The sequence below is a fragment of the Oncorhynchus tshawytscha genome, linkage group LG32 (genome assembly GCF_018296145.1).
Source record: "Oncorhynchus tshawytscha isolate Ot180627B linkage group LG32, Otsh_v2.0, whole genome shotgun sequence".
Classification (NCBI taxonomy): Eukaryota; Metazoa; Chordata; class Actinopteri; order Salmoniformes; family Salmonidae; genus Oncorhynchus; species Oncorhynchus tshawytscha.
The window spans coordinates 5,384,561-5,401,844 of record NC_056460.1 but is presented as its reverse complement, the minus strand read 5'-3'; the positions used below and the strand labels follow the sequence as shown (position 1 = coordinate 5,401,844).

At 42.5% G+C, this 17,284-nt stretch overlaps 1 protein-coding gene across 1 annotated transcript in view; it reads right to left on the bottom strand.

The window, feature by feature from the left end:
- tp53bp2b (tumor protein p53 binding protein, 2b) overlaps positions 1–17,284 on the bottom strand; it is a 47,133-nt gene that overhangs the window by 1,611 nt on the left and 28,238 nt on the right. The window contains exons 10-17 of the mRNA XM_024396700.2: positions 17,034–17,168; positions 16,522–16,637; positions 15,753–16,101; positions 14,770–15,527; positions 9,422–9,559; positions 2,887–3,020; positions 2,335–2,501; positions 1,906–2,105 (exon numbers count right to left, since the gene is read on the bottom strand). Of these exons, the coding sequence (XP_024252468.1) occupies positions 1,906–2,105; positions 2,335–2,501; positions 2,887–3,020; positions 9,422–9,559; positions 14,770–15,527; positions 15,753–16,101; positions 16,522–16,637; positions 17,034–17,168 (1,997 nt within the window). The remainder of the gene's footprint in view (positions 1–1,905; positions 2,106–2,334; positions 2,502–2,886; positions 3,021–9,421; positions 9,560–14,769; positions 15,528–15,752; positions 16,102–16,521; positions 16,638–17,033; positions 17,169–17,284) is intronic.

Here is a 17,284-nt window from a genome sequence, read left to right as displayed (position 1 = left end):
AGAACTTTTCACATTTCATTTGCCAAAATGTATCACTTTAAGCAACCGGTCGATTATTTACTTTATACGCAGAGCTCACCCTGTTATAAAATCAGGTTTCTAGCTCTACAAGTTGATAAAAACAGCTACGGTCATTAATAACGGTTCCGTTTGCTAATTAAAACACTTACATTTAGAACGCACTACAAATGTTAGGCTACAAAGGCGGCAAAGTGGATTAGGGTAAAGTTAGTTTGAGGTTGGAAGTTAGAGATATAGCTCTCCGAATGTTTTTTGAATATCCAACCTCTATGTAGGCCGTCATTGTAAATAAGAATTGGTTCTTAACCTCTTGAACCTCTGGGGGCAGTATTTCATTTTTGGATGAAAAACGTTCCCGTTTTAAAGAAGATATTTTGTCACGAAAAGATGCTCGACTATGCATATAATTGACAGCTTTGGAAAGAAAACACTCTGACGTTTCCAAAACTGCAAAGATATTGTCTGAGTGCCACAGAACTAATGCTACAGGCGAAACCAAGATGACATTTCATACAGGAAGTGAGCCAGATTTTGGAGGCGCTGTGTTCCAATGTCTCCTTATATGGCTGTGAATGCGCAAGGAATGAGCCTACACTTTCTGTCGTTTCCCCAAGGTGTTTGCAGCATTGTGACGTATTTGTAGGCATATCATTGGAAAATTGACCATAAGAGACTACATTTACCAGGTGTCCGCTCTGTGTCCTCCGTCGAAAAACACCTTGAGGATTGATTCTAAACAACGTTTGTCATGTTTCTGTCGATATTATGGAGTTAATTTGGAAAAAAGTCCGTGTTGTAATGACTGAATTTTCGGGGGTTTTCTTAGCCAAACGTGATGAACAAAACGGAGCGATTTCTCCTACACAAATAATCTTTTTGGAAAAACTGAACATTTGCTATCTAACTGAGAGTCTCCTCATTGAAAACATCCGAAGTTCTTCAAAGGTAAATTATTTTATTTGAATGCTTTTCTTGTTTTTGTGAAAATGTTGCCTGCTGAATGCTAGGCTTAATGCTATGCTAGCTATCAATACTCTTACACAAATGCTTGTGTAGCTATGGTTGAAAAGCATTTTTTGAAAATCTGAGATGTCAGTGTTGTTAACAAAAGGCTAAGCTTGTGAGCCAATATATTTATTTCATTTCATTTGCGATTTTCATGAATAGTTAACGTTGCGTTATGGTAATGAGCTTGAGGCTATAATTACGCTCCCGGATACGGGATTGCTCGTCGCAACAGGTTAACTGACTTGCCTTAGGTTAAATAAATAAGAACACGGTTGGCAGGTTTTTTTGCTGGCTACACAGACAGAATTATTGCATTTTGGCAGATAGGGATCAATCATCCAGCGCGAGGTAGAGAGAGGATTGAAAAACAATTCTTAACTCTTTGGTAGAGATGCTGTGAAATTCCACTGGAGCAGTGCGAGAAAATGCGTGCATGCATAACCTACTGGTAATTACCCTTTTTCGACCCTACACTTAATACAGACTGCCATTTATTTTGCGATGCCCGGCCATTAGAAGTGACCGGAGTTTGTTGGAAACTCGCCTTTTAATGGAAGTTTTACGGTATATGGACAGATCAGCATTCCTCCTCTTAGAAGCTTTGTGGAAATGGCCCTTGATCAAAACCACTGGATATGTGTATGTCCACTTTTCCTATACTAAACCACTGCTCTGAATACAATATGGAGCTGCAGCCCACAGACAGACACTATTGCTGGATTCCAAATTGACTGCTCTTCACTCTGCCTATGATTTTTGCCACATTTCTTACACCTATCCAATCATTTCAAATCTACAGGAGTGCCTAGGGCTTAGGAACTAGGGGTAGAGCGTATGTGTGGCCAGGCTAGTGTCCCTACTCTCTCTCCTGCTCACCCCTAGCAGGTTTCTTGGAATGTAGCCCTCTCGGTCTCCACAGCGGGCCCACCACCACTCTATCTCGTCCTTGTCCTCGCGCCGCAGCACCGTCATGCAGTCGCCTTCCTGGAAGGCCAACTCGTCATCGTCCTCAGCCTCGTAGTCCCATAGGGCGTACACCACACCACGGTTCATGATGCCCATCTTCTCCTGTACACCTGCATCAACACAAAGTCACACCCAACTCGTCAGGAACAAGCCGTTAAGATTCCATTTCCGCTAAAACGTGTTATGGAGGGCAGAATGTTAGAGTAGATGAGGGTAGCTACATTTTGTAAACCAGCGGAGGGGTCGAGTGCAAAACAAAAAAAAGAGTAGGCACACTGATTGTTTTGAGCAAATAATGTTTGTGCTTGGTCTCCAGTCAGAGTACACTAGCGGTCTCACCGTAGAGGAACTGGGAGCACTGTGCGTAGCCCTCCTCCATCTCCTCGCACTTGTCTGCCGCTGTCTGCATGTCACTGTAGGTGGTGGCGAACACAGCAGCCCCGGACTCCACCAGGAATTTACACACCTGCACATTGTTACAGGAGGCCGCACAGTGCAGTGGAGTCCTGGGAGAGAGAGAGACACGGAGAGGTAGAGTGAGGTAGGAATGGAAGAAAGAAAGGGAAGAAGGTAGAGAGGAGGGCAGAGGGAGAAGGAGATAAGAGAGGGAACAAGGTGGGAGAGTTGGAGGAGATAAGAGCAAGAGGAGGGGTGAGGGAGAGTGAAGGAGGGGAGAGGAGATAAAAAAACAAAAACAATAACGCTAATAATAGTGGGCGACTGGATAACATCATCCACATGAAAACATTGGATGTGACGTGCTACTGGTTGCTGGGGGTGACAACAGCTTTTATAAAGCTACTGTAAAGTGACAACAACCACTATAAAGTTACTGTAAAGGGACAACGGCAACTAACGTGACAAGGCCACTGTAAAGTGACAATGGCTCACCAGCCATCGCTGTCGGCAGCGTTGGCGTTCACGCCAAACTGCACCAGGAACTTGACGATCTCAGTGTGGCCGGCGCAGACGGCGTTGTGCAGGGCTGTGATGCCCTCGTCATTGGGCAGGCTGGGGTCATCCACCTATAAGGCGGAAAGTTAATAGGCTTCAAGACATTTCCTAGAAAAGGTCAGTTATCGCAACCCTTACGGTTGGGGCGGCAGGGTAGCCTAATGGTTAGAGCGTTGGACTAGTAACCGGAAGGTTGCAAGTTCAAACCCCTGAGCTGACAAGGTCTGTCGTTCTGCCCCTGAACAGGCAGTTAACCCACTGTTCCTAGGCCATCATTGAAAATAAGAATTTGTCCTTAACTGACTTGCCTAGTTAAATAAAGGTAAAATGGGGGGACAAAATGGCGCCGTAGAGAGAACACGGTGTTTCAGCGAGCTCTCGTGGCATTTGTCAATTTATATTCTTACATTAATCTCCTAGCTTGAAAAAGTGGTAGAATTGGCTAAATAAGTTACCATATAATGAGTCTTGACGACTATTTCGCAAAAATCTCAGACAACATGCCCAATAGAACTACTAAGAAGTCGACCAAAACCACCACCCCTGTGGATGAGGAGCTAGCTAACGTTAGCAAAGCTAACACCATTGCGGATACAGGCACAATGGACCTGATGATTCAAAAGATGACTGATAACATTACTAAAGTGATCGATGCTAAGATAAGAACGGTCTTGGAAGCAATAGCTTCAGCTGAAATACAGAGGGTTGTGAAACGTGTTGTTGAGGCGGAAGGAAGAATTGCTGCAGTGGAAACTTCAACTACATCTATGGACGCTAAGATAAAAGCACTTGAGAAACAGGTGCGCGAAAAGGCGGAGCACATTGACGACTTGGATAATCGAGGATGCAGATGCAATATTCGTGTAGTGGGACTCCCGGAAAATTCTGAAGGGACACGTTCAATAAAATTCTTTGAGGAATGGATCCCTGGCTACCTACAAATGGACACTAAGGCTGGTCGTGTGAAGCTGGACAGAGCCCATCGCTCTCAAGCACCGATACCCGGTCCCAATCAGCGCCCACGGCCGGTGGTTATAAAGTTCCACAACTTCACCGACAAGCAGCGCGTCATGGATGCGGCTAGAAACATCGGCTCTGATGGTAGCCAACATAAAGGTCCAAAGGTCTCATTCTTCAATGATTATTCCACAGCGGTTGTACGAAGACGCAAAGCGTTTGATGAGGCGAAGGCTCGACTCAGGAGAATGAAGATGGACTACGCACTGTTGTACCCTGCCACATTGAAGATTATGGTCAACGGATCACCTAAAAAGTTCTACACACCTGAAGAGGCTGCTGCGTTTATTGACTCTCTCGGGTAAATAACTTTAAGCTGCACCTCCACAGCATTGAATAACTTTGTTTATTTTTGGTTGAATCTGATAATGAAACAGTGGTGTGAGTCCTCACGTACTCCGGCTCAGTAATATTTGTATCTTTATTATTTTTCTTGCTAAAGTAATAGCCGCTATAGCTCAGGCTGAGATATGTGTGAATCCATATTGGTGCCCAGGCTTGGTTTTAGGTGGAAGAGCCTCAATCTTCTTCTATTGATTTTCTTTTCCATACATATAAAGGATGAGGCTATTGAGCGGCAATGCGGACTTAAGCGTCTACATTGGAGAGTTGAAATCCCCTGCATGTTAGCTAGTGGGAAAACCCCCTTTTGGATCTTTACATGTTTAATTTTTGGGTTTAGTATAGTTCGAGTTCAGGGTTCATATCGTTTGTTTATGCTCAGTGAGATAGAGGAGAGTTCAACACATGGAAAAAGGTACCACCCCACTTTTACAGTAGGATCCAGTCTGGATATTGAATGGTCAAGATACAATGGCAGGTAACAGACTGCGTGTATGTACATGAACATTAGAGGGAGCCATAACCCCATTAAAAGGAAGAAGGTACTGTCTTTTTTGAAAAAAGAAAATATTGATATTGCCCTGTTGCCCTGTTGCAAGAAACTCATTTGGATGATAAGGAGCACCTGAAATTACAACAAGGGGGGTTTGGTCAAGTGTTTTTCTCATCATTTACATCCAGAAGTAGAGGTGTAGCAATTCTGGTGAAAAAGAACTTACCACTTAAGGTCTTGAATTGTGTGAAAGATAAATTTGGTCGCTTTGTTATAATTAATGGTACTTTACAAGGGCAGAACATTTCCATAATGAATATTTACTTCCCCCCTGCTCACCCCCCTGATTTCCTCACTAAGGCATTTCTAGACTTTTCAGAATTAAACTCGGACACTGCAGTGGTTGGAGGAGATTTTAACTGCTTGTTGAACCCCCTTATTGATAAGTTTCCCAGTGGTATAGCTTCACTCTCTCCTCAAGCTAAGTCACTTAAAGCTATTTGTGATGATCTGGGGTATGCGGATGTCTGGAGAGCTTTTCATCCCTCCAACAGAGAGTTCACTTTTTTCTCTGCACCTCATGGATGTCAGACTAGAATAGATTTTTTTTTTAATGCCCAGGACGTCTTTGCAGTCTGTTTTATCCGCTAGGATAGGAAGCATAGTCATATCTGATCATGCTGAGGTGATCCTGGACATAAAACTCAACGGGGCATTCAATCAGTCAAGACATTGGAGGTTGAACACAACCATTCTTAAAGACCATACATTCACATCATATTTTATTACAGAGTTTAAAGCATTTTTCTCTATTAACTCTCAATCAACAGATAACACCTCGCTCCTTTGGGAGACCTGTACAGCGTATGCCAGGGATCTGATTATGTCATACACAGCTACTAAGAGACGGAAAAAGCAGAAAAAGCAAAAAATGTTAGAGGGTGAATTAGGAACTAAAGAGAAGGACTACATTAAAACGGCCACTCCTGCCCTGTTAAAGGAAATATCAGTCATTAGATCAACGTTAGACTCTCTCCTAACACAGGACGCTGAAAAGAAAATGAGATTTGTCAGGCAAAAGCTATATGAACATGGCGATAAGCCAGGAAAGTACTTGGCATACCTAGCTAAAAAGAGGGCTGACTCTCAGTCAATTGCTACTATTACTGATTCTGATGGTAATCATTTATATGAAAATAAATTGATAAGTGACTCATTTAAGAAATTTTATACAAACCTTTATGCCTCAGAACTGCCAAAGGATGCACCCAAATTAATGGAGAACTTATTTTGTAAGATTGAGCTCCCTACTATCTCCGAAGAGCAGAGGTCCCTCCTTAATGCCCCTATTACCAAGGAAGAGATAATGTTCGCAATTAAGAATCTGCAAAATGGTAAGGCCCCAGGACCAGACGGGTTTTGTAGTGAGTTCTATAAAGAGTTCCATGGCCTGATCCTTGAGCCATTGCGTGATATGTTTAACCACTCATTTTCAAATGACCAACTCCCTCAAACGCTGAGAGAAGCCAACATTTCACTTATTCTCAAAAAGGGAAAATGTCCAGAGTCTTGTTCCTCGTACAGACCAATTTCCCTTCTGAATGTGGATAGAAAATTGCTTTCTAAAATTCTAGCCACAAGATTAGAGGACTCACTGCCACTAATTGTGAAAGGAGACCAAACTGGCTTCATTAGGGGCCGTAAGTCATGCAACAATGTCAGGCGGCTTCTTAATGTAATTCAAGCTCACCAAACAAAGTGCTGTGGATGGTCTTGTGCTCTCCCTAGATGCTGAGAAAGCATTTGATCGTGTGGAGTGGTCTTACCTATTATTTGCTCTAAATAAATTTGGTCTGGGGGACAACTTTATAAAATGGGTGAAAGTTTTATATGATGATCCTCAGGCTGCTGTCCTTACTAATGGGCTAAGGTCAAATAGCTTCTCTATACACAGAGGTACCAGACAGGGCTGTCCTTTATCCCCCCTCCTCTTTGCACTCGTTATGGAACCACTGGCCGAGGCCATCAGGGTAACGCCTGCTATACAGGGGCTGCTCATTGGTGATGTTCACCATAAAATAAGCTTGTATGCTGATGATGTCCTGATATTCATCTCTAGTCCCGAGACTTCAATTACATCTCTTATTAATATTATTGAATTATTCAGCGAATTCTCAGGCTACAAGATTAACCTTACTAAGTCAGAGGCTATGCCACTTGGTAGCCTACACTCTGTACCTAATACTTCTCCCCCCTTCCCTTTTAAATGGTCTCCCTCAGGTTTCATGTATCTGGGTATATTTGTAACTACTAAATTCCAGCTAATGTACAAAGCCAATTTTGTTCCCTTGTTTATACAATAAGACAGGATCTGGAGCGCTGGAACTCTCTCCCGATTTCTTGGTTGGGTAGAATATCCGTCTTGAAAATGAACATTTTACCTAGACTACTTTACCCAATCCAAATGATCCCAGTATTACTCTCCAATAAGGTAATAAAGGATGTAAATGGATGGCTAAGTTCCTTTATATGGAGTAAACGCAAGCCAAGACTTAAGATGGCAATATTGCAGCTGCCAAGTTCTATGGGCGGTTTAGACCTGCCCAATATCAGGTTCTATCAATGGTGTGCCCACCTTTGTTATATTTCTGACTGGATCACAAATGATGACTCCTATTTGGTTAGACATTGAGACTTCTCTTTCAAAATACCCCTTACAGGATCTTTTATTTTTGAGAAGTTTCAAGTCTGTAGAAGATCACTGCAATAATCCCGTTACACTTAACACACTCAAAGTATGGAGGTCAGTTCAACGCTTCCTGGGAAGATCCAAACTAACCTCTGGTCTTACCCCAATTCTTAACAACCCAGATTTCAGTCCAGGATTGCTGGATGCTGGCTTTAACTTATGGCTTAATAAGGGCGTATGCAGGCTAAATGACTTATTTGCTGATAAGATTTTGTTGTCATTTGAGCAGATGGTCGAGAAATATCGACTCCCAAAGCAGGACTTTTTCCGCTTCCTACAAGTAAGACATTATATTCTGAAGAGCACCACCTTAATTGGTAACCCTGATCTGTCTGTCATTGAAAGAATGCTTTTTTTCCCACAAAGGAAAATGTCTGTAAGTCTGTTTTATGATACTTTAAGGTCCTTTTCTGCTGTCAACACACAGAGGGTGAAACAAGTGTGGGAGAAAGAATTGTCTGTTACTATTGACGAAGAGATGTGGGAGGACATTTGGAGATATGCAAAAACAATATCTATATGTAACCGTACTAGAGCAATCCAATTAAGAATAATACACAGATTGCATATATCCCCAAATCGCAGACATGCTTTTAGCCCCACTTCCTCTCCCCCTCAGTGTCTTAAATGCAAAACTGATTCAGGCACCCTAACACATTGTTTATGGTCATGTACCAAAATACAAAGATACTGGTCTGGTGTTCTGTAAGAAATTGAAAAGATCCTAGGGGTTGACTTAGAATTGGAGCCAGTTTCTTTACTGTTAGGTCTCCCTAGTAGGCATGTTACTTCTGTGGGTAAAAGGAGGCTTTACAACATCCTTACCTTCGCAGCGAGGAAAAACATCCTTTTACAGTGGATTAGTGATAAGGTTCCTTCTATTAAAGATTGGCATAAGATACTATTTGAATGGGTGCCTCTGGAATATCTGACATGTACATTGCATTCTAAAACAGACCAGTTCTACAAAGTATGGGAACCTTATCTAAATTACCTAGAACCTGAGGTATCAGCTATTATGCTGCAAGGATTCTCTTAGAACGGCGGGGATCTATGTATTTCAGAACTACACTGTACGTTCCATGTGTGGAACCTAACCTCTTGGTTTAAACTGAGCTTTTGTGTTTAATTTCTGTTTGTAAGTTTGTTTAAAATGTATGTATTGAGAGACGCAATGATGGTGATGGGGTGAGAGAAGCACCGAGCGGGAAGAGGAAAATGGTGTACGTATGTATGGGTGTGTATGTGTGTGTGTGCGTGCGCGTATGTATGCGTATGTGTGTGTATATGCATGGGTATATGTATGTGTGTGTATGTATGTATGTGTGTATATATATGCGCGTAGATATGTGTAAGTGGGTGCTGTTTGTCTTGTTTTTGTTCTCTGTGCTTTGTCTCTGTTGTTGTATCTCTTAATATGGGTGAAAATTGTGAAATTCCAATAAAAAATACTGTTACAAAAAAATTAAGGTAAAATAGGATTTGGGGAGGGATCTTAGATCTGTCCCCTAAGGGCAACATGGTTGAGGTTAGGATTTAGGTAGGTTTTAGCAGGTCCTATAACTGCCTAAGGGCAACTTCTAAGCTAAGCATTTTGACGGCCATTGACCAGCATTTCTTGTTGCTTAAGAGTACTACCTAAGCATTACTTGCAGCGGCATTGCAAAGCCTTTGCTTATGGGATGTCTGCGTGGAAGAGTCGTCTGAGGTTATCCAGTCTGGTATTAACATTGAAACAGACAAAATTAGCAGGGCTAATGATGTAAAACTCACATCACTGAGAATCTAACCAACAGCCCTTTGACTCCTCACCCCCATTTTCTTCCCAACGCTATACTATCTCTTCAATTAAAAGGAGTGGGACTACTTACGTCATAGATGACCCTCTGCACCAGATCATACTCGCCCTCCAGAGATGAGTCCAGCAGCAGGGCCAGGGGGTTAAACTTGACCCGCATGCCGTGATCTATGCGCTCCGAGCCGACCTTCCGCAGGTTGGTCCTCTTGCCCTGCAGGAGTGGAGTGAGGGGTGTAGATGCTTCACAATTAAAATATAAATGCAGTGACATCTGCTAGCTATGGTCATCGAAATTGTTAAAAGGTTTTAAAATGAATTATAATAAATGCAACAGTTGGACAATGGATAAAGATCCTCCAAACTTTTAGAAATTGTATTATCCATCAGATATTGACTACATTATAGCACATAAAACATTTTACTGGCTCAGACAAATAATGACTGCAGTTCAGGGACTTGTGGAATTGCAGGTGTCCAATATAAACATTTTAATATTGTGTCAGGTATTTTTGTTGGTGTGTGTTAAAAATATAATTATATGTGCATCATATGCAGAAATACACTGGATGTACTTGCATATATGACACATTAACATAAAGGGGTGGAACAGGACTGCTTCATTAATTACTGTTGTCACATTCTCTTGCATAATTCAACAAGTGTGTCAATAGCAGGATACCCTCGGATAAAAAAATAAACACGCTTCGCTTTAGAATACACCTATGTAAACATACTTTACATTGTTTGCAAAATCGGACATAATATCACTATAATCCGAGTGTTCATTTTTCGGGAAGTTGCTTTATTTCAGGGAAATCTAATTCGTTAACATTTTGTTATCTTTTTTCCTCAACTGGATTAAATTATTACTTTTCAATTCCACAAAAAATTAACACCCATCAAAATAAAGTTATATTTATTCGCTTTCTTGTGATGAAAGTGACGAGACTGTTAAATCCCAGACAAAGCTTTAGCGTTCTTATAGTAAACAGAAAGACAATGTATTCCATTGAGCCCATTTCAGCCATTACCGGGGTGTGTTTCACAGGTCAATACAAACATGTCCGCAGTCGTAATGTTAATGGGAAAAAATTACAGGCACAAGCAAGAGTATGAAAGAGTCGCAGGAGTAAAATGAAAACCATCAATCCAACTAGATTTAAGTGACGAGTAGGGCTGTGGCGGTCATGAAATGTTGTGAGCCAGTTATTGTCATTCAAAAGACTACCGGTTTCACGGTAACTGACAGTTAATTAACAAACATGTTTAGCATCTCCAGGCCTCCAAGCATACAGCCGCATACAACCCGCTGATGTGCGCCATTGGAACGAACATCTACAGTCTAAGAAATCTATTTAATATACACTATCACAATAAATCCATTATTTATTTTAGGCAGGTCTAAAACATTATGATTATGAAGAAAATGTATTTCAGAAGAACAGAATGATTTGACCTAGGTACATTATTTGGCTATGCGCCATAGGCTGTAGGCTAGTTCATTTAGCAAACAAGATATGTTTATAATTCCTGTGCTATTATTTTATACAGTATTACATGGTTTTATAGTAATAATAATAGAATTTAACTTAGTGCGCCTTCGGAAAGTATTCAGACTCCTTGATTATTTCCATTTTTTTTTATGTTACAGCCTTATTCTAAAATTGATTAAATATTATTATATTTTCCCCTCGGCAATCTACACGCAATAATGACAAAGCGAAAAGTGTTTTTAGAAATTGTTGCCAATTTATTTAAAAATGAAATATCACATTTACATAAGTATTCAGACCAGGGAATAGGAGATTAGCCAGGATCAAGGGAAAGATGAATGGAGCAAAATACAGAGAGATCCTTGTTGAAAACCTGCTCCAGTGAACTCAGGACCTCAGACCGGGGCTAAGATTCACCTTTCAACAGGTCAATGACCCTAAGCACACAGCCAAGACAACGCAGGAGTGGCTTCTGGACAAGTCTCTGAATGTCTTTGAGTGGCCCAGCCAGCCAGAGCCCGGACTTGAACCCAATCGAACATGTCTGGAGAGATCTGAAAAATAGCTGTGCAGCAACGCTCACCATCCAACCTAACAGAGCTTGAGAGGATCTGCAAAGATGAATAGGAGAAAATCCCCAAATACAGGTGTGCCATGCTTTTATACCCAAGACGACTTGAGGCTGTAATCGCTGCCAAAGGTGCTTTAACAAAATACAGTGTAAAGTGTCTGAATACTTATGTAAATATTTTTTCAATGTCATTATGGGGTATTGCATGTAGATTGATGAGAAAAGGGAAACAAATGTAGTCCATCTTAGAATAAGGCTGTAAAGTAACAAAATGTGGAAAAAGTCAAGGGGTCAGAATAGTTCCGAATGCACTGTTGCTGAATAAAATGAAGGATATTTTTCCTATTCCGGAGCGAGTGCACACATGAAGTGGCTTTGTTGAGTGTAAAAGTGACCATTTGAAACAGGTCCTATACACTAGATTTAGAGTTATTTGATAACTTTAGTTGTGATGATACAAACCTTAGAATGTCTCAGAAATCAAAACATATATGGGCTGCAAGATGCAACTATAGGCCATTGATGATTAAAGTCGCAAATAAAAGCTGTTCCTTGCCTCAGACTGCACATGCTGTCCTCTCATCAAGCGATCATATTTTCACCCATCAATTTAGTCTTGACTAAATACAGTACCAGTCAAAGGTTTGGACACTCCTACTCATTCCAGGGTTTTTCTTTATTTGTACTATTTTCTACATTGTAGAATAATAGTGAAGTCATCAAAACTATCAAATAACACATATGGAATCATGTAGTAACCAAAAAAGTGTTAAACAAATCCAAATATATTTTACTTTATGTAAAATTAGTATCGATTTAGAATGAATTGCCCCTTATCAAATGGCCAGGAACAAGGGCAAAAAACATCTGCTCTTGAATAGTTAATGGAGGCCGCTTTCCTGCCATGGCGGACTGGTAGGCTACTCCAGATTTATAGTGGAGCATGTGCTTAATATGAGCAGCTGAAAATAAATATAGTAGCAGTATCCTCTTCAGTGGCAACCATCAAAACCCTGCTTTCACACTGGATTACATATAGAAAAGTCTGGGCTTATAAGAACACGCATTTCATATACAGGCCCATATAAGCTCTAATTTGCATATTGGGGTTTTGAAAAAATCTTCACCTCCAGAAAGCGCTGTCCATTTTGTTGCGTTAGGCTTTGAAACAACATCCACAATGACCATGTTTTCCAGTGAGTTTCAAGCTGTTGTTGAACTTCTTTCTTCAAATCGATCAATCACAGTGCGGTGAGTTTGAAAAACATGATACTGTTCTGATAAATGTTTGATGTGATTTTCAATTGCATTTATGTCCGAGTGGTTAGACTAGAGAGACAATAGAGCGCTGAGTACCAGGCGAGTTGGGTACAACCAACGCATGTCCAGAGTGCATAAAAGGAGATTACCTTGACTCAACGGTTACATGGAATTTTACTGCGGTCATGACTCATGACTGCCGTTGTGGAGGTAATAAGGTCACCGCAACAGCCATACTGGCAAGTGGATTTTACACCCTTCAAACACAGATGACTGAAAAAGACAGATCCTCTGGTGGGCGTATATGTTGTATACAGTTGAAGTCGGAAGTTTACATACACTTAGGTTGGAGTCATTAAAACTCGTTTCTCAACCACTCCACAAATTTCTTGTTAACAAACTATAGTTTAGCAAGTCGGTTAGGACATCTACTTTGTGTATGACAAGTCATTTTTTCAACAATTGTTTACAGACAGATTATTTAACTTGTAATTTACTGCATTTACAATTCCAGTGGGTCAGAAGTGTACATACACTAAGTTGAATGTCCCTTTAAACAGCTTGGACAATTCCAGAAAATGATGTAGTCGATTTACAAGCTTCTGATAGGCTAATTGACATCATTTGAGTCAATTGGAGGTGTACCTGTTGATGTATTTCAAGGTCTTCAAACTCAGTGCCTCTTTGCTTGACATCATGGGACAATCTAAAGAAATCAGCCAAGACCTCAGAAAAAAATTGTAGACCTCCACAAGTCTGGTTCATCCTTGGGAGCAATTTCCAAATGCTTGATGGTACCACGTTCATCTGTACAAACAATAGTACGCAAGTATTAACACCATGGGACCATGCAGCCGTCATATCGCTCAGGAAGGAGACGCGTTCTGTCTCCTAGAGATGAACGTACTTTGGTGTGAAAAGTGCAAATCAATCCCAGAACAACAGCAGAGGATCTTGTGAAGATAATGGAGGAAACAGGTACAAAAGTACCAATATCCACAGTAAAACGAGTCCTATATCGACATAACTTGAAAGGCCGCTCAGCAAGGAAGAAGCCACTGCTCCAAAACCACCATAAAAAAGCAATTTTGCAACCGCACATGGGGACAAAGATCGTACTTTTTGGAGAAATGTCCTCTGGTCTGATGAAACAAAAATAGATTGGGATGGTGTTCTTTGGCCATAATGACCATCGTTATGTTATGAGGAAAAAGGGAAATGCTTGCAAGCCGAAGAACACCATCCCAATTGTGAAGCACAGGGGTGGCAGCATCATGTTGTGGGAGTGCTTTGCTGCAGGAGGGACTGGTGCACTTCACAAAATAGATGGCATCATGAGGAAAGAAAATTATGTGGATATATTGAAGCAACGTCTCAAGACATCAGTCAGGAAGTTAAAGCTTGATCACAAATGGGTCTTCCAAATGGACAATGAACCCAAGCAAAGTTGTGGCAAAATGGCTGAAGGAAAACAAAGTCGAGGTATTGGAGTGGCCATCACAAAGCCCTGAGCTCAATCCTATAGAAAATTTGTGGGCAGAACTGAAAAAGCATGTGCGAGCAAGGAGGCCTACAAGCCTGACTCCGTTACACCAGCTATGTCAGGAGGGATGGCCCAAAAGTCACCCAACTTATTGTGGGAAGCTTGTGGAAGGCTACCCGAAGTATTTGACCCAAGTTAAACAATTTAAAGGCAATGCTGCCAAATACTAATTGAGTGTATGTAAACTTCTGACCACTGGGAATGTGATGTGAAAGAAATAAAGCTGAAATAAATAATTCTCTACTATTATTCTGACATTTCACATTCTTAAAATAAAGTGGTGATCCTACCTGACCTAAGACGGGGCATTTTTACTAGGATTAAATGTCAGGAATTGTGAAAAACTGAGTTTAAATGTATTTGGCTAAGGTGTATGTAAACTTGACTGTATGTCACACAAACAATACATTAATCAAAATGGTTTCCCAATACCAAATATCTCACCATCCATGTACCCCAATATCCATACCAGCACAACTTTTAGTATGTTTGGCTAAAACATGACCTCATACTATATAGTATGCTAGTATGGGGTATTTGGTGTGGCTACATACCGGAGGCAGAGTGACCTGTCCTGTGACCTCCGGAGCCTTCATGTTGAGGGTGTCCTCCCCCAGGTCCTGCTCCCCTTCGCTGGGGTATGGAGGGGGCGGGTAGGGCGGGTACTCCTCCAAGTAGGCTTCTGGCTGATGGGGGGGCGGGTGGCAGGGATCTGGCTCCTCTTCCTCCAGCGACGGGGGCATGGTGTGGCTGGAGAAGGAAGAGGGCTCTGGGATGGGCGAGTGGGGGGGCACCTGTGCATCTTCCTCGGTCTCAGCGAGGGACGCTGCAGCGGTGAAAACTTGGGACGTACCAGTGCAGTCTGGGGCTCCACCGGCACTGGCCCCCTCCTTCCATGTTCCTCCACCTTCACCCTCGTATGGAGACGCCACAACAGTCTCCATGGCGGCCAGTGTGGTCTTCTGGTAGAGAAGCTTCTGGATGTTGGGCCCCGCTGGGCCCTCAGGCTCTGTGATGGAGCTGCGCTTCTTGAGGGGTCGCGGGGCATGGTGCAGCCGACGGCGCAGGGCTTCCAGGTCAGCGTCGCTGGGGTGCCGGTGAGGGTGCGAGATGAAGGGGAGGAGCTTGGTGGGGCTGAGGGGACGAGGGGCCCGCTCCGTCTCCGTCTCCTGGCCACACTGGTTCTCAGGTGCCAGAGACGCCAGGCCGGGACCCCCCTGGTCCACCTCGAAATCGCCGGCCCCCAAATAGGTGGAGTCCTGGAGGAGCGACTGCTGCCCCCCACTGCCTGAGATGACTGGTTTTCCATACACTATCAGAGAGAGAGTGAATGGTCAATCTAGCATGCTAACACAATAACATCTTTTAAAAGAGTTTAAGGTTGTTGAGTAGGGAAATTTAAGGCAGGTATTTTCCAAAACAATAACAGAAAATGCAGAATGATTTTAACAAATTACTCAGTTTAGTAACATGGTAAAGATCCAGGAGTCACAGGAGTAGCCAAGACACAACAGTAGACCATGGCTCCTTCTATCACCTCTGGGCTGCGTGCGTGTCAGAGTGCCCCCGCCTGTCCTGGGCTGTTGGGTGTACATGGAGTAGATGGAGGAGGCAGCCACTGTCTGTGGCTTCTGGAGGACAGGCACTGCCGCTGTGGACTCTGGAGGATCCGGGGTGAAGGGGCGCACCGTAGCCGCCGGAGGAGCCTCCTGTTTGGGTGGCAGAGGCAGGGTGTGGCTGTGGATGGGCGGAGGTGCACACAGATGGAGGGAGGCGGACGGTTTTGCCTTGCCCGGGAAGGTGCCCGTGCTGTAGGGCGGTTTGCCGAAGGTCGGGGGCTTGGTAGGGATAGGAGGTGGCACCTTGCCGAGAGCCTTGCCACCTGCCTATCAAGTCAAGAAGACCGTAACATACATAGTATGATGAAAATTAAATGCATAATAATATAACTGCAACAATGTCAGTTAACAGATGGTTTTATCCAATGCAACTGTTCAAACACAAATCCAGTATGTGGGCCATGAGGGAATCAAACCTACAAATGGTGTTGCAAGTACAACGCTCCAACCAAAAAACAACCCTGTATATCAAAAATACATTGAAGCTGCTTCATTGGCTAATCGGGCATTTATGGAAAAGCTAAAAATGGAAAGCAGAATAATCTATATCTCTGACCACATTCTCTGTGGGTCTGTGATCATTTCTAGGAAGGATGGAAGTCGGGTAGGGAGGAACATAGCAAGGGAGCATCTTTTAAGTATACTGTATGAACGTTCCTAAAATGCATCTGAAAATCAGTGCAGTACCTGGGTATCCCTCAAGAGGTCCTCGCTGCTCTGATTGTTCTGTGAGTGGACGGGAGCCGGGGCGTCAAACATAGAAATGTGACGCCCCTTTTGGCCCTTGAGGGTCTCGGCGTCTCCTGCAACCACAGAGGAAATCACATCAGAACATTATGTGAACCATATGACATTTACATTATTAAAACCAAATTACATAACATTATTAGAACATTATCCAAACCATATGATGTCCACCAAACATAATCAAGATGGTCAGAACCATATACACATCACAATCACTGTAGCCTGGAGGCAGTCTTTATTTTGAATATATTCCCAGCATCAGTTTAATAAAACACTACTACATCTCAGGGGGTGACCTGACATTAATTTCTAAATGAATGAAATAATATGGCCTTAACAAGAATTCCCTTCATTAATTCAAAATTGCACAAATTTCTATTAGGATTTGTTAATTCATGCAGTGGAACTGACCCCAACCTTGTTTCCGAGCCAAGTCGAGGGAAGATGGTTACCTGAGCCCTTTGAGGAGAGGCTGGACATGCGAGGCAGAGTAGAGGATATGCCATGATGACTGCCGCTGGACTCTGCTCTGGAGCTGGACCAGTCGGACAGCTGAGACATCTTGGATGACTGAAAACCTGTCAGAGCTGGGAGAAGTGTTAACACATGGAAAGAGCACTTGAATTGCAAAGGCAGATATACACAATCTACTACTACACAGTTACACACATGCACACTAACACAGCCACAAGCGCACACATAC